Source organism: Channa argus, chromosome 10, assembly GCF_033026475.1.
Source record: "Channa argus isolate prfri chromosome 10, Channa argus male v1.0, whole genome shotgun sequence".
Taxonomy (NCBI): Eukaryota; Metazoa; Chordata; class Actinopteri; order Anabantiformes; family Channidae; genus Channa; species Channa argus.
Genome location: NC_090206.1, coordinates 19,527,268 through 19,548,770, shown reverse-complemented (window position 1 = coordinate 19,548,770; position 21,503 = coordinate 19,527,268). Strand labels below are relative to the sequence as shown.

At 38.5% G+C, this 21,503-nt stretch overlaps 1 protein-coding gene across 6 annotated transcripts in view; it reads left to right on the top strand.

Annotated features, from left to right (window-relative positions):
• The window catches only part of atp8a1 (ATPase phospholipid transporting 8A1), a 97,291-nt gene that overhangs the window by 71,963 nt on the left and 3,825 nt on the right, over positions 1-21,503 (top strand). For 5 of the 6 annotated variants that reach the window (XM_067518835.1, XM_067518837.1, XM_067518833.1 and 2 more), the window contains 9 exons: positions 3,197-3,271; positions 4,804-4,926; positions 8,630-8,708; positions 9,919-9,980; positions 10,264-10,320; positions 10,650-10,757; positions 18,365-18,453; positions 18,776-18,868; positions 20,532-20,623. In XM_067518835.1, coding sequence (XP_067374936.1) covers positions 3,197-3,271; positions 4,804-4,926; positions 8,630-8,708; positions 9,919-9,980; positions 10,264-10,320; positions 10,650-10,757; positions 18,365-18,453; positions 18,776-18,868; positions 20,532-20,623 — 778 coding nt within the window. Of the gene's footprint in view, positions 1-3,196; positions 3,272-4,803; positions 4,927-8,629; positions 8,709-9,918; positions 9,981-10,263; positions 10,321-10,649; positions 10,758-15,197; positions 18,323-18,364; positions 18,454-18,775; positions 18,869-20,531; positions 20,624-21,503 lie in introns of those variants that run through there. The other variant, XM_067518838.1, reaches the window with a different exon arrangement.

Sequence of the window (21,503 nt, the reverse complement as noted above, 5' to 3'; positions counted from 1 at the left end):
GTAGAGACAGGACACCATTGGTCTTCTCCCACAGTCCCTGTTCACGAGTAGCTTGACATCTTTCAACAACATGCACGTCAGGAAAAAGTGTGTATAAAAAATAAACAAATGTAAAAGCAAGTAGCAGCACAATTCATGATGAAAACAAATGTATCAAAGTCAGTGTCAGTGCATAGATGACTTCTAGAAAGCTCTCAAGCTCAGGCAGCAGATGCAGTGTCTTTCAAAAAAATCCTCCACTGAACATGCCACTCTCATCATCCAGTTAAGTTCATGCAGTTCCTCCACTGTTCATGTTACGGGCATATATGCCCATGTTGGCCTTTTGTAGATCTCCCGGAATCTCATTCTTTGAGCTTCGGTATATTTAAAAAAACAAAACAAAAGAAAAACATATTTTTTATTTAGTTTCATACTTGGTTAATAATTCATCTCACACGTTTCAAAAAGTTCATCCACCCATCTATCCATCTGTAACCACTTGTCCTGTTTAGAGTCGCAAGGTGCCTGGAGCCTATCCCAGCTGTCATAAGGCAAGAGGCGGGATACACCCTGGACAGGTCCCCAGTCAGGGCCAACACAGAGAGACACACACAGACAAACAACCATTCACACTCACGCCTATGGGAGACCCCAATTAACCTAACATGCATGTCTTTGGACTGTGGGAGGAAACTGGAGTACCCAGAGTAGCGCAAGCACGGGGATAACATGCAAACTCCACACAGAAAGGCCACGGGCACCAACCCGCAATCTTCTAGTTGTGAGGCGGCAGCGCTAATCAAAAAGTCTCAAATGACAATATGAGGTCATCTTACGTTTACATCTTTGTAATTGAAGGCTAAATTAAAAAGAAAAAAAATTTTGTTAAGGTTTGCTGTGAACAAGTTTCTTATGCTGTAAATCCATTTCTGTGACGAGGTGTTTCAGACCATCTCTTTGTTGATAAGGGACACATCATATGAGTAGCATGAACAAAACATGGATCATATATATATATATATATATATATATATATATATATATATATATATATATATATATATATATATATATATATATATATATATATATATATATATATATATATATATATATATATATATATATATATATATATATATTATAAATTTTCCAGGCTCAAGGTGAAGTCTTAAGAGTTTTTATTTTGACCAATCACCTGCTCACTATATTGTTTTCTAAATTAATTGTATTTTGAATAATCCTCCACAGACACTAAAACCCACAATGAGTTTTCTGTGCAAAAATCTACTGCATCAATTTGTAACCTGGATTATGTTGTTTGTCTGTGGCATGGACTACTGTTGTTGTCCAAAGCAGATTAAAAAAACATCAGTTAGACAAACTGCACCACTTGTTGACATGTTTCTTAATGCTGAACCACTTGGTCATGAAATTGTTAAAAACAAAATTTTGTCACTCACCAAAACCTTTTACAGTTGTTGTCCATGCACAATTGTACCCAGCCTTTCTTATCCACTGTAAAATGTAGTAATCTGGGACAAAAGTAGGATTGTTATCATGAGCTGGACTTTATTTATCTGTTATACACAGAAGAAAATCACAGAAACGGATTTTGCATGAAATTATTTTGCTTAATAGATGGACAATATTTCCTGGAATTAGTTTAATGTTAAATGTAGGACCAATTAACACTAAGAAACTAGCCTAATAAAATTTGTAACCTCTAATGGTCGTCGAAAACACTTTTTGCTGTGTACCAATGCAACAAGCCACATGGTCCATGCCATGTACATTTTAAGTCAGGCCCCCCTCATGTAAAAGAAACAACAGTATGGTAGAGTGCCCCTGATAGATTGGAGTGGAAGATCTGTTATAGGTGGGTGTGGCAGAGAGGAGGGGGATGGGGGTTGACAGTGGGGTCGGGTAGGGCCCTCAATCTGGCTTTGTCCCAGTCTGAGAATTTGTAGCAGTTCATGCCTTCATAATGATGTTAAATGAAGCAAGGAAATGCTTGGTTGGCCAAAACACAGCTTCCCTAATGCTCCCTTGACAGATTTGGCATGAGCAAGAACTGGTTCTGGATCATGGAATGTCAAAGTAAAACACTGAAAGAAGCCAATTCTGATCCACTCTCAGTGTACAAGTCATTCTAGTAAAAAATAACATCCAAATTTTCTCCAGGATGTTTTAGATAAACCTGCTTTACACCAACAAAAACTTACCTATAAACCATGTGTCCTCCTAGATATATATCAGTTGCTCTACATGAAAATTAATTCAGAATACCTGGCTTCTGTCCTGATCTCAGGCATGTTTTTTCCAGATGAGTATGACTAATCTATATGCTGATAAGCCTCATCTCCACCCTGCATATGGTGCACATAACCTTTTTCCCATCTTGACACAATACAGTATATCACAGTTTCCATCACAATTTCCTATACGCCTGGCTCTGCCCATATAACTAACTTCAAATGTCACCCACATGTCTTTAGTGTAGATCAAAGTGGGCTTGTATATGATTTTATTTAATCCCCTGATTAATCCAGGAGACAGTTACCATCATAGAGGTGGTATTTGAAGGTTCTGAATATAAAATTTTCATTTTCATGTTTCTTATTTGACCACTTTTTTGGGTCCTTTGTCTTTCTTAAGTTTGAAACCTTACTAAGTTAGAGGGATCAGATGTTGGTTTCAGGTCAGCATTACAAACACATGGAACATTTAGTTGAACCATATACTTCTTCTTCAGAAACGACCATTTCCATTATAAGACTGTCTGCTGGGTCTGCTATTTTACAGATATATTATCATGGTATAACACAGTGGATAATGTAGTGTGGTAGGGAAATGGATCGTTACTCTGGGGAACACATTAAGTCTGTCACAAATCTGATAACCGTTGCCACACACCCTCACTATCACTAATGTAAAGTATACAAAAAATTATGATTAGAAAGACCACCGAGATTTAGTCTTGTTTTCATCATCTACTTTTGGTGAAGCCACCAGTATGACATTTGTGACTTCTACTGCTTTAAAAAAAGGAATATAAAACAAGTATTTGGGGTATTGAACCATTTAAATCAGTCGTTACTATGACATATAGTACATATTTTGATTATTTTTGTGGGACCATTGCTGAAATCTGTCTTTACTGTTTGCTGCTTGCTATTTTTATTCATTATTTGTGTAATTGTGTCTCCCCTAGATCTGGTTTGCTTTTGTCAATGGATTCTCAGGTCAGATTCTGTTTGAACGCTGGTGTATCGGCTTGTACAACGTGGTGAGTGTTATTAAAATTTTCTGCCTACTTTGCACTTTTACCTCATCACTCTCTAACTTTGAACTGATTTGCCTCACAACAGATTCTTGTACTGCATAACTATGTCATCAACATCCTGGAAAAAAATTGCCTTTATTTATGACCTGTTGTCAAGTTTAAATCCCTTTGTGCCATGAACTATGTACTGAATGTACAAGAACAGCTTTGTGTACCCCAAAGAGTGTAATTAGCAAGTAGAGCCACGTTTGAACGAGAAAAAGAATAGGAAGACTGGAGCAGTAACTGAGCTGGCTGCTGATGTAAGGAGTCCCTCAGGGTAATATAATGGGACCACTCCTAATGAACTCGTATTTCATATCTGTCATGAATCAAGTGGAGGAAAAAAATGTGTGCCTACTAGTTTGATGTTTAATGTCAAATTGTTAAGCCCAGAAGGAGTTAATATATAAGTTTCAAACAGCTTATTAAAATCACAATTCAGTAAACAAAAATGAATAAGACAAGTGTGAAGAAAAGTTTCCCAACATTTCGGCAGTATGTCTGAGGGACATACTGTCAAATTAGACAGCCCTGCCTCTCTCATTATTTCATAATAAACCACTACCCCCCAGATAATAATGTTTTAAAGTTAGGAAGAGAGTTAGTCTTTTACTTTTTCCAAAAACTGAAGGAATTTCTCATGCTCAGTGGGAGTCTGTAGGGGGCACTCGGCTAAATCCACCCCTCAGTGGAGCTCTTTTTGGGCCTGGCTTTGAATGAGAAAGAAGCCCAGTGGAGCATATCCCTGTGGCCCACTGGTCCCGTAGACCGAAGCCTGTCGACTCCCACCCCAGATGGGCCTGCAAGGACTCATGCAAACAGATCCACTGATTTCACCCCCCCCAGCTACACAATACAATCACTCCTCTCTCACCAGCTGCTGTACAGAACAACATTTCGAAACTAAGAAACATCCACTTTAGTAAGGCTTAAATACCTGCTTCTTATTCAAGAGCATCGCAGATGTTCATTGGAGATGGGGTTTTGCATATGAACAGACCTAAAGTTTGACCAAAAAACAAGAATGGACAATTGTGTAAAATAAAGAATGAATGATTTTGCCTGCAAGTGTAGCATGAGAAGAAGTGAGATGAGATTTACACTGTTTATTTATCGTAGATGTGTTTGGTAATGTTTGTGAATCGACATTGAAATTTCAAAAATAGTTTCATACCCAGCAGTTAAAATGCAACATTTGGAAAAATCACGGATTCTCAACATTCTATTTCAGTTTCAAAGGAAAACCACATTGTTATAATTTTTCTGTTACTTTTCAAGACTTTGAAATGTCCAGCCCATATCAACTGTTTGGCAGATGGAATAGTCAAGAGTTCCAATGTCTAGAAGCTAGTAATAATAATGATGTTTTTGCTTAGGTCTTAAATTAAGAGTAAATTGATTGTTTATGATGATTTCATTGTTAGAAAAGGGGAATAAATAATAAGATTTGATGTTGATTATTGATGACTTACATGGCTTTGTTTTTCATCCAGATCTTCACTGCTCTGCCTCCTCTCACTCTGGGAATATTTGAACGCTCTTGCAGGAAAGAGAATATGTTGAAATACCCTGAACTCTACAAAACTTCTCAGAATGCAATGGGTTTTAATACCAAAGTAAGTCTCTGTTACATGGTCAGTATTTGCATATTTACTGTTTAATGCACACAGGCCAATTTAAATACTTGTAGACTAATGTTTTATTCTCACTGGGCTCTTTTTGTTTTGTGGTTTTAGTCTTGATCCTTATTTCTAAATTGTTTAATCTTTTTATTTATTTATTTTTTTTGTGGTGTCCTTTGCCACTACAATAACACAATTTCTTGATGGTGCACTCTTTAGTTTCAGCAAAGCGCCAGACCAAATGCTACCTTAATTTCAATACCATTACCTAAATTGTACTTTCTACAATTATAATACTGGGTATCAGTATCATTTCCTGCCTTATTGGTAACTTTATACAGCACATCTAGTATTTTGTGTCTTCAAACTCACAAATATTGTATATCCTAAAATTTATTTTATATTCAGAAATGAAATATAAAATATACTAAAGAAAGGTCAAATGTTCCTGCTCCTACAACCATTTAACATCACTTTAATGACATGGCATGTTCCTGTCATGTTGCTTTGAGGGACTGATGCATCACACTTCTCAGTGACCTGGCAGCTGTAGTCAGACGGGCTCCGGTTTTAACCCAGTTTGGCCTGTTTTGACCTACTCTGTCTAGTTGCGGGGGCTGTCTGTGTCTGTTAGCTTTCCCCTGCTGGTAATAAAGACGTCTCCTACTTTCTCCATGAGGCAGAGACTCCTGGACCCTCCTCACAGGCGTGGTGACCTGGTAAGGACCACGAAGAGGTGGATTAAAGATGGATTGGCTGTGGTGGTCAGGGGCAGGAAAGGTCAAATGATCTGGGGGATGCAGCAGAAAGAATCTCCTGAAGGAGGGAATAGAGAAGGCTTGCTGTCATTGTGTGACAGCATTTGTTGCAGAAAATTATGCAATTTGTTTAAGTGTGGGAGTTTGTCCTCAGAGCAAGGTTGTCAGGTCGCGTTTAACCCAAACAGGATCAGCTTGAATAACCCCACTGAGAGGAGAGTTTCTGTCTCCAGTTTTACTGAGCCCGAACTGCTCACTCTGCTGAAACGGTTTTCAGATTAACTCAAGTACAAGGTTTATTAGTCACTAGAAGACCCATAGCCTATTTAACTTGTAATAAAGTAAAATGAATCCAAACTATAATGTAAAAATAAAAAAATTTGCCTTTCTACATTCAATTTTATTACTAAATTATTGCTAACTTATTAAAATAAATTGCTAGAGGTCATATGGTGTCAAAACATACATTCTATACACAGAAGTCCTTACAACTTCTTATTTAATCATCCAAAATGTTGGTGTAATTCTGTTATGGGCTGGATTTTCCCTTCATTACCTTTTTTGAAGAGTTTATTAAGTTTGTCTTGCCAAAAAAGGGTCACAAAAATATGCTTCTGATAGTTAGAAGCAAATGAACCTCAATTTTGTTTTGGACACATTTTCCAAGACCCATAAATGATGACTCGGCCAGGTCAGCGGGTTGTTTTTGCTGGCTTGTCCACTCCTTTCCCGAGATATTTTCCTTGCAGCTGGCCTGAGGCGAGGCGAGAAAATCCAGCAGGAATTTGGCCCCTCGAAGCCTGTCTTTCTGCACGCCCGGCTCTTTTGTACACAACAGATACTGTCTTTGTGAATTAAAGCTGTTTGTGTTGAGATGATAGAAGGGAGTGACCGAGGTTGTTAGAAACTCAAGGCGTAGCTTCAACTATGTAGCCCGTTCACCTTTAATTACATATTACATATTTTATTCACTCCAATAAACACTGCTCTCCATTATGTGGTTTTAGTAATTATAGCAGTCTACCAGTAGCTATCACCTTTTATACAACATCTTCTCCTAAACACTTAATTTTTTTCTCCGACTTTCTCTTTTTATTTTACCAATTTAAAATGACACAGGACGAGGTGGGCAGCTGTGGAAATGTTTGGCTTAATATTAATTGCTGGCTTTCGTGTGTTTCTTTTTTGATTCCACAAAGCACTGAATCTTTACAGGACAAATAGAGTATTCATACAGAGGGAAACCTTAGCAACTTTCAACGATACAAGGGAAAGAAAGAGCAGGGTGGCTGGAGGTTGGAAGGGAGGATCCTACTGTGACAAATGATTATGAACATTTATTGATTTCATTAGCATTCATTATTTTGTGTTTGCTCCCCCATGGTCTTTGGGATGGGATTGTTAAGGAGGAGGTTAATAGTGAGCTGAGCCTGTCAGTGGGAGGTTAATTGGCATAAATACGTTAGTGATAATTTAGGACACCTTAGACCACAGAGACAGAAGAATGGGGGTTGCTTTCAGCCACCCCTTACTCAGTGTATTGGGTTTTGTGTACACAGCGGGAGGGTGGGGGTAATCCAGGTTGGGGGTGGCTGCTGTGGCACTTTGTTTAGAGGATAGAAAAGGTAAGGAGGTTGTGCCACTGAGGGTAGGGTGTATAATAAAGGCTCATAGTCAACCCCCCCCCTCCTCTGTCTTTTCTATTCATACTGTAACTTCTCTTGGCTATAGTATTAAAAAAAGACAAATCTTATAAAGCAGCATTATTAGTTCCTCTAAAATCACTTACACATACAGAAATCACAAGAAAGAGTCACGTTTCAGTGACTTGGCAGGTTTACTGATATTGTTGAAAAGGGTGTTTTTTATGAAAGTGAGCCTTTAACTTCTGCCAAGACCCCAATTTAAAAAAAAAAAAAAAGATTTGATTGTTGTTTTTGTTTTTATTTTGCCTCTGTTAGATGTTTACATAGTAGCTTTGATAAATTTTCAGTTTTTAGAATTAACACCAGTGTCTAGGTCAGCACAGAGGAAAAGGGGGCACAAATGCAGAGCGGTTTTTTGGCAGAATAAATTTCACGGCTGTTTCACGCTACATCGCCTGTTACTGTTTTGTTTGGCTCTGGCATTGCATAATGTACATTTGAAGCAAGGTGGGTTTTGGAATGGGAGTATTGATTTAAAAGACTCATCCAAAGTCTGCATGCTTACATACACAGACACACAGACTGTGGTCCACACCATGATTTTCCAGGTCCTTAATAATTACCATGAAAACAGTTGAAACTCTGTCAGGCCTGTCAGTCTCCTTGTATGTGTTTCTGGACTGATTTCTGCTTGTTTAATCTCTCCTGTCATTTATTTCTACACCACTGAAAATTCTTACATGAAAGGGCCGACAACTAATGAAACGTAATGAGAGGAAACCCCAACACTAGCAGCACATATATTAAGTTTGTATAGTTTTCTTCTCACCTCTTGAAGTGAAGAAGTGTTTTTGCAGTATTTCTATGCTTACTACTTTTTTAAATTTTATTCTGGTACCTGCACTGTAATCTGGGGGTGGGGATAGGAGTTAAAACCTGCACACTGGTATTGTCTGCTGGGTTTTCACTAGGCGTACACACACACTCAGCAGCCTCTCTCTCGCTCCTAACACACATAGAGGATATACAGCGTGTCTGTCAGCGGGGTGGCCATTCAGTGAGGAGGCCCCGACAAAACCACCACTTAGCCTAGTGCTGGGCTGGCACAAAGAGTCCAGGTCAGAGGTCACTTGGAAGGCTGGAACTCCCCGCACTCTTTTTTTCATGGATTTTTTTTTTCTCTCTCCCACTCTCTCTCTCTCCTTGGAATTGCCTGAACCCCCCCCCCACCCTCCACCCTCTCCATCTTTTCTTGCCTCCTTCCCCTACATCCATCTCCCCTCTTCTTTGCAGGTCTTCTGGGCCCATTGTCTGAATGGCCTCTTCCACTCCGTCATCCTCTTCTGGTTCCCCCTTAAAGCCTTCCAGCATGGTAAGTAGTTCCCAGAGACTCCTCCAGGGCTCTCTGTGGACTTGGTGGTCAAAGAGGGAGGACAGTCAAACACACATACTTTGTCTTAATTACTTCTCTCTTCAACCATACAGTCGTGAATTGCTAACATGTGTGTGCTCCAAACAGAGCAACTACACTAACAAGTGTCTCTTCTTGTTTGCAGCCGTTCATGTGCACAGACAATGATCTGCTGAAATGCTTTTGCACAAAGTTATTTACACATGTACTGCTCAGATGCAAACTTTTCCAGGTGTTTTTATCCAAAAATCGGCGTTTTGTGTGCAATTAAATTGAAATTTGCTTCTCGATAACTTACTCTATATAACATCAATTGTGCGTGTTTGTGATGCAAGGTTTCTCTCTGTGCATACAAAGAGAACTTTGGGATTTCTGAGCCAGTAAGTCTTGGTTGGCCAGAGCTGAGGACCACACAAGCTTGGGCCTGCTCTCCCAACAAAGGCGCCAAGCCCCTTCACACTGAGTGACAGGTTGTCAGCAAAGCCTCAGTGCACACAAGACATGTGACCAGCCGGAAGTAAATGGAAAGGAAGCTTTGACTTCTTTCTTTCTTTCTTACCTTCTTTTCTGGCAGCCACACACTGCTAATATTATACTCTGAGGACTAGCACAAGTCCAGTGAGCGATTTTAACCGTGAGCAATTTACAGTTAATTTCTGTTTTATTAATTTAGGAAGTCTTTTTAACTCCTGTTTTGGAAAAGTGTTCTTAAGAAGTTGGACTCCAATTTAATGGCAAAACAAATAAGCCTTTGGTTTAGAAAAACACTTATGTTTTTTCCATTTCAGCAGTGAATGAGGCAGATCATTTAATTTCTGACTATGATTAATGCACACCAATTCTGCTATTCAGGTTTACTGATGGATTTTCATAGAAAAACTCTTTCCTAATAGTTGAAAAAGACAGAATTAACATTCCAGCCTCTCTCAAAGGGCAGTAATGGAAACAGCATTTGACTGTGGTTTCATGTCATGTTCCCATGTCCGCTTTTACAACCGAATCTCTAACAGAGCATTTTACACCAAAGTTCACACAGCACTGTATTTAAAGTTCTATCCTGCTGTCTGGTTGTTTACTTTTTGGATCACCTAATGGAAGTCTGTATGAAACCCAAGAACTGAAAAGAGACAGCTTTGGCCCTAAAAGCTCCTGTTGTTGATTCCCTTCACAGATACAGTTTTTGGCGATGGAAAAACTCCAGACTATCTTCTCTTGGGCAACATGGTTTACACAGTAAGTGCACCAATCTTCTTGACAGACAGGGTTTCTGCAGTGTTAAGACTTTAGGTGTCTGAGCCAACAGTTATCCAATTTCTGTGGATCAACATCAGTTAAACGTCCTTTACTTGTGGCTTTAGTTTTGTCTTTTTAGCTGGTCCAAATTTATACTGTATGTAAAATAAAATTATGTACATAAATTTAAAATACAGATATGCATGATGTACTTTGCATGTCCAATTCAGGATCAGAAAGGGACATCTTGATTTAATGTTTTGTGTGATTTGTGTCTCCGCAGTTTGTGGTCATCACAGTTTGTCTAAAAGCCGGCCTTGAGACCTCATCCTGGACCATGGTAAGTTGATGGCTCTCTCCTCTCTTGCTAAGGTTCTGTTATCTCCTTCCAGTTCCTCCATTTTATTTGACCACTGTGCTTGTGCCATGTTTTACATCCTCTTTGTCTCTCCAAATCTCTTTATGGTTCATTCCCCCTGGACTTGTAACTGTAAACCCAGTAAAATTACTTGTATGGTAACTCCTTCAAGTTGCTAGAAGCCACTCCGTGTAAACGTATAAATCCAAATTATAAAAAAAGGCAGCCCATGAATCTGTACAATGTAGAAAATGTAAATGCATTGCCTAAACACTTTGTTTCTGTACTGTTGTTTGATTCTCCACCAACAGTTCAGTCACATTGCCATCTGGGGAAGCATCGGCATGTGGGTGGTGTTTTTCATTATCTACTCCTCCCTGTGGCCCCTCATCACTCTGGCTCCCGACATGTCAGGCGAGGTAATCACGCACTCTACTATGCTTGTTCACATGCTTACACACACACACACACACACACGCACGCGCACGCACGCACGCGCGCGCGCGCACACACACACACACACAGGCACGCTCTATCTCACCGGAACAACTTCCTCTAGTACTAAAAGAAACTGCTAAAATAATAGTCACAACACTGACAGACCTGTAGTAGCTTGTGATTAATTTTCCGCAGAGATGCTGGTGGGAAAATTTAGAGTTATGTTTGACACACACCTTTGTAAGGAGAACCAGAAGAGTGTAAACTGTCAGACCTCTGGCTTGTGTTGCATAATGACTTAATTGGGCCAATTACCCCAGTGTTTGTGTTACATTGCCCTCCCTTGGCTCTGAGTTTCCACGGGTGACATTGAAATAGTAGAGAGGTCTGGAAGCTAAACAGAGAGACGTGAGTCTATATCTGACTCCATACTGATATCCTACCAATCTGCTTAATAATGTTTAAAAATGTTGAAGACTTGCTTTATGATTTTACACTTTGCCTCTTTTTCGAATTGGTATTTACATGTGAAAGAAACTGTTGTCTCTATGGGTCACCACAGGTGGTCATTGTGAGCCTGTTAACCACAGGTGACATTTCCCAATGCACTGTAGGAATAAAAATGGGGCATCTCTTCAGTATGAAACAATAACACAGCAGGACACTATTAAAGGAAAAAGGCTGGGGATATGCAGCCAGCAGGAGAAGAAAAGATCTGCTAACAGTAGTGCTGTGTTTGCGACGATTCTTGGCAAACACATTACTCTGTTGTTTACGCTAGTCCTAATGTAAACTAGTTACATTAGTCCCTCCTAAAGTTATTAAAGACCAAATATTATGCCAAGTTGTCTTACAAGTCACATATTTTCCATTGTCTTTGCACTCATTGCAAGACAATCAAGCATGCCACACTGGGACACAACTGTATAGATGTTTCTGATTCCTGTTGTAAACTATGCTAATCTGGGCTCTTGGTAAACATATAAACTGTGACCATGTACTTTACATTTGAATTGTTATTTACAGCGGTTTTGGAAATCAGTGGCAATTTTGGATAGAAACATCACATGATGTGATTTTACATGATGAGTACTCTTGATCAGCCACTCATTAAAAAGAACTTTTTAAATGCAAAATTTAGCAAAGAAAACCCACAAAACTCACAAAGCCCAGAAGAATGTAGCTCCTCTCAATATTGTTTGTTTGCAATGTTGAATTATACACAGTAGGTTGTGTTTTTGCCTGACAGATTGATTAGCTCAGACTCGACTGGGTACTTGTATGTCCATGACACAATAACATAACTAACCCCCCCACATGCACAGAAATGCTGAATGATTTACACTCGCTCACTCACCACACGCACGCACACACACACACAGGTGATGGGTATATTAGCTTCACTCTATCCTCTTGTCTGTTAAGCCTGGTGCTTTCATCCATGCCCTGCAGCACTCGACTGAAGTCTGTAATGGTGTCCTGTGGGTAGTTGGTAATCCTATGCCCCTGTCCCAACTCAGGGATGCGGGTATATCATCAAACAGGGACACATCTCTCTGAAACCTGAGAAGGCATCAGAGACGTACTCTTCACTTCCAAGACCTTTTAGGCCCTGAAAAGGAGGAATATTGTCAACCCTGATGCAGCCCCACATAGAGTATTTCACTGGAGCCAATGTGTAGCTGAATCTCAAAATATTTTTATGCTCCCTATCCTTCCATCTATTTTCTTTTACTAATTTTTGACTTGTTGCATCAGCTTTCTCCTCGTTGTTCTCATTTTGTTCATCCCTCCTTCTCCCGCGCTGTTTGAAAAACTGCCAGAGGGCCAACAAAATAACAGACACCAGAACTCCCTTCTCCTCCTGTGTCTGCTCTCACTCAATACCCAGCTCACTGCCTTTAACAAGAGACGTTAAGCAGCGCTCGGATCCATGTGAATGCATTCATCAATGTCAGGCAAAATATTCTTTGGACGATTGACAAGACAGGTGCAGGATTCATCCACAAAACTCACTAAAACAGCTACTTTTCTCAGGTTCTCTCGAACTGGCTCAATCCCAAACCAAATATCTCATCCAGTTTTTACTTCACGAAAGTCTGACATACTATATAGATATCAAAAGAAAATGTCACATCATTCTGTAGAAGCAGTGTGATCTGTCACACTAAGCAGCTTAGTGTCACCTCAGGAGGTGTCACATCTAGACTCTGTCACACTGACCTGCTGTCTGCTGACTTGTCTCTGCTATCAACACACCTGTCTCCAATACAGTTTATCCCTTCTCTCTAGTCACTTTTCACATACACACACCTCTGATATTTTTCCAATCCTTTTGCAGGCTGCGGTGGAGCACCATTCTCTCTGTCTTCCTCACTCCAGTATTTATCATAAGCAAATGGTTTTTACACTGAGTATCAGATTCTTTTACAGTTCCAGTTCAGTGATAAGAAACTTTTTCACAGAAATTAATTAATTAACCGAGAGTTTTGTTGATGTGTAGGGTGCCAGGACTACACTCTGGACTATTTATGTCTGTCTGTAAAATACTGATAATATTCAGTGCAGGAATGAAAACTATTTTCTACATCTGAATTTGATTACATTTTTTAGTTTTTATTTACAGGGTTTTAAAAAATGGTTCATATTTACAGGCGGATTTATTTAATTGAGCTTTAGTTGAGGTATTTTGCAGAAAGTTACAAATCGCTTGCAGATTCTCACTTGCATCTGAATGGGAATAAAACTGCATGCATGTTTTTTAAATGTATTTATTTATTTCCACAAAAAGTGCAAGATCTTTTTCGACAGTATTGTGTTTATGTGGCAGGTAAGAATTTACAAGTGTTTACCAGTCCAATATTTAGAGGTTATCTTAGACTCAAGTCTCTACTTGAATAAACATGTCAAACAAGTCAAAATATCTCACACCTGACATAACTAAAATAAATAAAATAAAATAACAATTTTAATTTCATACATTTATATCTCAGAAAACTGTGAGGGAAAGCCAGACAGGATTTACAATAAAAGTCCCCTAGTTGTGTTGATCATCCCCTCTTTTGTGTGTTAGCTGTCCACTTCGTATCAATTTTTTGTTCTGCTTGTTTAAAAATTTTGTCTCTTTGTTGATTTTTAGCTGCTTAATTTCTTGTCTTGTTTGTGTGATTCTTACATCATGTGATTTCTTTGCTTAATTGTTCCGTAACACCAGCCAAGTGACAACAGTTGCAAATTTGCCTCCGGGCTAACAGAGGAGCCTCAATGAATCAATGTTGATTAATTTTGCAATGTCCCTATATAAAAAAGGAAGGAAGAAAGAAAGAAAGAAAAGAAAACCAGGAATTTCTTTTTTCAAAAAAAGTGTCCTTTTAAATAAACGTGGTTCGGTGCAGGAGGCTTTGCTTGCATCTATCTTCTCAACCACATTGAACTGATATAATTAGGGGACCACCAGTACTTGAGCACAGTGGAACAGATTACCTGTCTGAGTCTGCCATCTTTGTAAAAACAAAGAGGTCATATGATAATATTAGTATTATCTAAATTCTTGAATAATTGATAGCCACATGCAGTAATACAAGAAGTTACTCATCAAGAAGACTCATTGGTGTTCAGTGGTATTATTTGGGACAAGTTTCGTCTTTGTGTGTATGTGTTTGTGGTTTTCCAGCAAGTAATTTATCACAGAGAACATGATGAAATATTTAGTTCTCATTCAAATCATTATTGTTTTTTGCAACAAGCTGAAGGCATGTTAATTTTTAAACCGGCGGTGCATTGTTCCAACATGCAACACAGATTGGAGTCAAAAATCCCACCAGTAATACATATTTTCTACGAATGTAGTCTTAAAATAAAATAATGATTCTAAAAACTTCAGAAACGAACAACAAAACCTTTTTAAACTTTCCCATCAGAAAAAAAGCTCTAAGGTCTGTTAGTGCTAATAATTGTTGACCAGAACACCTACATGTGTGTTTTTATTTGAGTGCTGTATGATCACTGAATTATGTGAATGTATCTATATATTTTTAGGAAAAAGCCATTTTTGATTTCCTGTCAAATTCAAGTTTGCAGCCTTGGATATATAATAGTGGCCAGAAATCTATTTATTTAGTCTTATTTTTACACTTTTTGATCTAATTACCTCTGTTCATTACATTTGCCCTTTGTGGTATTTTGCCATCTTTATGGTCCCCTTTTCAAGGTGTGTTTCAAGTATAAGAGATTTTCTGAACTGTAGGTCTCTGGGCTAATGTTTAGAAATACACCACAACACATGATTACTGTAAGAACTGACTTCGATGTACGGTATTGGTGAGTGGAACCATTTCAATCTGCTGTAAATCACATGTTGCTGGAAGTTGAGGCAGTTACAGTGTTTATGTTAAAAGTTTTTTTTCCCTCTGTTTTCTTAGTGGATGTTTTACACTACACACAGACGGCGTCGTTTTCAACATTGAAGTGGTTATGGGCCAATTTGTCTTTGCTGAATTTTTGGATTTGCTTTATCCAAACAAGTCTGTTTGTTTGATTTAGTCATTGTTGCTTTTCATGCTCTTTATTTTTGGCTTAGTGTGGTCTTTTCTGGTCTTCCATATTTATTTATCTAGTTACAATGTGATGTTTTTGCCACCTATTTAGCCGTACCAAAGCTTTTTTTTTTTATATTCAGAAGAGAGGTTTTTCAGGAATAAAGCCCTGTTTAGATCCAGTAGTTTTATTTTCAATTTCCATTTTTTCCATGAAGCTGTGCAGTGTTGTCTGGTTAAACCAGCTGTTTAGAATCAGAAGGAGAATCAACACAAATCGATGCAAGTTTTGAAAAAGACTCCGCTTTTAATGTAATGCTTATCCTCTAAGCCTAATCGATAATAAATTAATTCACAAATGAGCTTTGCATTGTTAGCATCTCTGGGATGTTGTACAGCTGGTAGCATTTTATGTAGCGTTGTGTTGTTTTTTTAAATCTAGATCATATTGTAATAGTGAAGTAGTGGATGTCCTCAGTGGTCTCGCATTTACCATTAAAAGGCCTGACATTAACAGAATTCAATATGCTAAGACAATAGGTTTACCTAGAGATAATCAACCAGGTGCCAGATTCTCCTGATCAAGTTTTCCTAGAAAATGAGGCATTGACATTTTCTTATATCTTTCAATAAAGCCATTTCTTTGATGTTCTACATTTTTAAAATCTTTTTTTATTGACTGAATGTGTATGATTTTTATTTTTCCAGTTCTCCACAGATACAACGAAGCTTGATCTTGTTCTCCACACACATTAATCCAACAGTTTAATCGTTGAGCCAGTTAGATTCTCACTTTTCTGTTCTTTTCTAAATATGGTTTTGTTTTATTTTTGCATTTTGTCCATCTGTTACAAAGTGTAGAACAGGAATGGTGAGAAAGCGGAATTATATGGCCAGAATTTGACTAGGTATTATACAGTATAAAACATGTGGTAACCAGAAACCCACTTAACCCTTTGAGCACCAAGCATCACCAGCTTTTTACAATTTGTCATTTGGAAAGGAACAGAAAACATACAGCAATGTTCAGTCTGGTATTTTTTGTGTGTGCACATGTGCACATATGATAGATTCTGTCTGTTTGGTTTAGTCTGTATATCTTTGAGTGTGTAGCCATAAGGGGGGTCAGTGGCCTGTCAAAACACACCCATCCATGCCAGCGGACACTACTGTCTGTCCAGCCAGACTAGTTTATTAGTTTGTACAGCCTCACTACCCCAGACCTCTCTCACCCTGTTCAGCTCCCAGGGGCCCCTTGGTATGAGACAGCACTAGCATCCACTAACGCTGGCCCCCGCTCATAGTCAGGGAGTCTGTCCAGATGCCTGAAGACAAACATTTATTGATTGTAAATGGTCAAACTTGTTTGGATTTCGAGACGTTCATGTTAAAATTGAACTGTAACAATGATTGTAATTTTTTAGTTCTTTCTACTTTCTTCTTGTCCGTTATATTTAGCATTTTGACGGTTTTGCCTAATATTATTATGTGTTATTACGTCAAATGTCATTACCAGTATTATACAAGAGATTTGAAGTAAAAGTCTTTCATATACATCATTTTTGGCTCATGTATGAAGATGCATAAATATTGTTCTTAGATTGAACTTGAGAATGTTTATTTTTCAATGTCTTTTTAGTAACATGCTGTGAATCATTGGTTTGTTTTCAAAAGACTCTCAAGACAGCTTAAATGCTCCCATTAAAATGAAAATAATTAAAGTGACTTGCATGTTTCCACCAGGGCTGCATAATTTCAAAATTGACATGAAAATTTTGAATGCTTCAATGCAATTTTCCTTCATTGCATACATTTTCAGCGTCCGGGAGATCCAGAAAAGCTTCATTCATTCATGTCCCATCTTAAAGTGTAGGAAAAAGCCATTTTTGATTTCCTGTCATTTGAGATTTCCTCTGCCCCCAATGTTTTGTCTGACATCAAAGTCAATTTGCAGGTAATGGCAAACAGATTAACTTATTTAAGCTAACTTGAGCATTTTGATGGTTTTGACACTGATCTGTGTGTGTGCGTTTGTGTGCGTGCACCCTGAAAAAGGGCTCCAGCCTGTGTCACATTACAGGAAAGACACTAAGGGCTCCAGCAGTTGAAACAAGTGGCACATTACAATGCAAGGAGCGTGAGTTTAGCCCTTTGACATTAAATGACAGATGTTTTCAGAGCAAGGGGCCAAAATAAACATCTTCACACAGAAGGCTGAAAGGTTTTGACCCCACTAGGACAGTCAGCTGTCTCCTTGACCCACCTTACACCCAAAACTACTTCCTGACATGACCGAGGCTTTGTGATTTGTATTTACTCATTTATCATTCACATGGTGAATGATAAGAGTGAGGATCAGGACTTTCTCATTTGTACATTTATTTTGTTCATATCCGCAAAGTGAACATTTGTTACTTAACGTTGGAAATCCGTTTGGTCAACCAATGAGAAGTGAAGTTGGTAGGGGATTAAGCTCCAGGTTTTTTTTTATCTATAAATCCTACAAACCTTCTAAAAGCAAAAAGGTTTTTGGTTTTTAGAACCATTTCAGCTGCTCACTCAATCTGAATATTTTCAAAAAAGAGTGAAAGTGAACCATGTTAAGCTTAAACTCCAGCATAAACGTTTTACTGATTGATTTGTTGTCGTCTTGAACGTATCATTTAAACAGATCATGCTCGTATGTCTTCTGTGATGCATTGACAGAAGCTCTCAACACAGCACACAGTTGAGTTGTTTCCCTGTGAATGAGAGCCCACTGTCCAAGTGCTCCACAGGTACTTCCTCCACCCTGAAGGGTAGAGAGGTGAAAAGGATGCAAACAACAACACGGCATCATTTTGTCACACAGGATTAATGCACAATGAGTAGGTTATTTGGTTGGCTTTTTGGCATGTATGCTTTTTATTAAGTGGCACTGCAGAGGATGATATGGTTATCTTTATCAGGTGTTTTATCTTTTAAAGAGCTCTTCTTTTTATCTGCTTAGTAGTTGAACTCTGCATGGTCCACAATGACCTCTGTGTCTGTGTGTGTGTGTGTGTGTGTGACAGGCAAACATGATGTTCAGTTCAGGGGTTTTCTGGATGGGCCTGTTCTTCATCCCGATCACCTCGCTGATTTTTGACGTGACCTACAAAGTGTGAGTCTTCTCTCCTCTCTTCACTCATCATCACTTCAGTTCACATCCAATACTGGAAATTCCTCCAGAGTCTTCCCTATCTCCTTAAGAAATTCCTAGTTGAGTTTTTGTTCGGAAGTACAGCGTTTCCACTCTGTGAATAGTCAATGGGAAATGTTTGTTTCGGTTCTGTATCTGTTCGACATCAGCCCACAGTCGATTCACAGTGTCAGGGGCAATTTCCAAAGCTATAAGTTTTATTTCCTGATGTATGTGAAGTAGTTTAAAATAGTCATGTAAAGCATCTGTTGCATGATTTGTTAAAATATTGTTTAATTTACAGGGTGAAAAAGGTGTGCTTCAAGACCCTGGTGGATGAGGTGCAGGAACTCGAGGCTTTATCCAAAGACCCTGGAGCAGTGGTGCATGGAAAGAGGTACGGTTACACATCCATTCATCACTGCTGTCTTTACTCCACAACTTTTGTTTTATAAAGTAAACTAGTCAACTGTAAGTTTTATCTTGAAATGCAACAAACACAAAAGGTATTTTAATAGTTTTAAACTTTAATTCAAATTACATTTTTTTTAAATATCAGTTTTGTGTTTTTTGTTTCTTTTGTAGTTACATTCAAAGTGCAGTCACAATAGTTTTTATTCCCAGAATTCTACTTTTCCAGTTGCCTCCATTTCTCTGTTCCTGGTTTGGTTGCAGATCATGTAATTTTCCACAATACATTACAAAGCAAATTGCTTAAATTCCACAGTAAGTAGTGATATTAATAGTATCTGCGGTCACAGAATATATAATTTAAGTAATATATTATGGTATATATTGGAACTATTTTAACAAGATTTGAGAAACCATTTAGAAATAAGATCAATAGGCAGCCACGCCTGTTTTTGGTCAATTCATCAAATTATTAAAAGTCATTGATTTGCAACTTTTGTCACAGTGGATACTGGAGATACACAAGGCGTGTGCTGCTGAGTTATGAACAGCATACAAAAATGGTACATTTATATTGTCCGACTGTGTTCAACATCCCACATTCAGGGCAACAGAGTTGATGCTTTGGCTGTTATTCTTTTGGCTTGTAAAATATAAGGCTTTTTTTCTAAATTCTTAGGATCAATTTGCAGGAAGATCATCATCTCAGACCCTCAATTCACTCAACATTTCAGAAATACTCACATTTCCTCTGCGAACAATTTTCATATGTGGAGGAGAGAAATCTTAAAATTGCTGCTAAATTGCTGGAGTTTGACTATAATGTTAGTAATCATGTCATAACAGTAGATATCTTTTTTCCACCCAAATAGTGAACATCTCATTTTAGAGCAATAGTTCTCCTATATTAAAGCCATACATTATAAAAACGTATTGGCTGAAGCAGGTCTGTGCTGCTCTCTGGGGTCTGAGGCCTGCAGCAGGCAGTGTGAGAGCTCCTGCTGGCCGAAAGTAATCCTTCTGCCTGGCAGCTATCCCAGACCCAGCAGGCTACAAACCTCACGCACACACACAAACACAAAGAAACAAACTAGCACAAATGCATACACACAGTCACCTGAATGATTTAGCATTTGAGCTTGTAGGAAATTGTTTCACGTAAAAACATGTATATATGCAGAGATCACTGATGTAATTTGTACGTAAATGCATTTTAGCCAACATATACTTTAAAATATGACATTTACACATGCATACTTTGTTCCTTCTCCGTCTCCAGAGTTTTGTCTCCCTGCATGACATTTGTACTAGCAGGTAAAGTGGAGACAGAGCCTTGAGAAATGGTCTGTACTTATATAGCGCTTTTCTACCTGCTGGTACCTAATTGGCTTTACAATGCTTCTCATTCACCTATTTGCCCTCACAATCACACACCATTGGGGGAGCTGCTATGCAGCTGGCCCACACTCACCGGGAGCAACTAAATTGGGTCTAGTGTCTTTGCTCAAGGACATTTTGACGTGTGACAGGAGGAGCCTGGGATCAAACCAACAACCCTGGGATTGGTGGATGGCAGAGTCATTAAATCTGCCTGTGGTGCTCAGCATGCTGCTAATAGTTTCTGTGTGTGTTTTTGTGTGTATGTACAGTTTGACAGAGAGGGCCCAGCTTCTGAAGAATGTCTTCAAGAAGAGCACAGTCAGTTTGTACCGGTCTGACTCCATGCAGCAGAACCTCCTACGTAAGTTAGACAATTTTTTTTTTTTTTATTCTCTAACTTCTATTTTAGTTCCTTTCTTTTTAAATCTGGACATGAGTGTATCCACATTAGATTTATCTGAAATGTTCCCTGATCAGGGGAACAGACTGCATGTCATACTATCTACTGACACATACTTTGCCTACAGAATAGCTTATCCTTTCCTGGCTGATGCAAGGAACACATATCAGTAATTGTGTCTACAAACAGCGCCACAGTTCCCTGTGTCCTAATCTGACTGGCTATAACTACAACAAACTGCCTGTATGAACTGGTAGTTCAGTTATTTGAGCAGCGGTCTGGAAATGGAAGTCATTGCGAGATCTTGTGTTGCCAGTGATGGAGTTTTTGTTGTTGTGTTGTTTTTGTTTTTTTTTAATCTTTTGGCTTTTTGTCCAGCACATAAAACACTAGCATATCTTTCTGAATGATGCTTTGAGGAAGGAGACAGGTCTGTAACACTGTTAGATACACTGCATATAGTATCTTATATAATGTAGCTGTGCTTAAGAAACAGGGAGTTTTTTATTATTATTTATTTATTTTGCCATCATGTACCGCATCAAAAGATGTTTACCATTGAACCAATCATGTGACTTGGTCCCATCGGCGTGATCGTGGAGCCTTAAGCGTTAAAAGACAAAGCAGGTCACATGGCAGTGCAAGAATTCTATATAAGATAACTTTTTATCAGGAGAATGTTTATCCAATACATTCTTAAATACATAATAAAAAAAGAAAGATGTATGAGTAGACACTCCACAAAAATAAAAAATAGAAAAATCTCTGAATGCCCTACAGATTATATCAGCTCCGCTACTGTATACAAAGCTCAACTTATCTAACAGGTCAGAGATACATC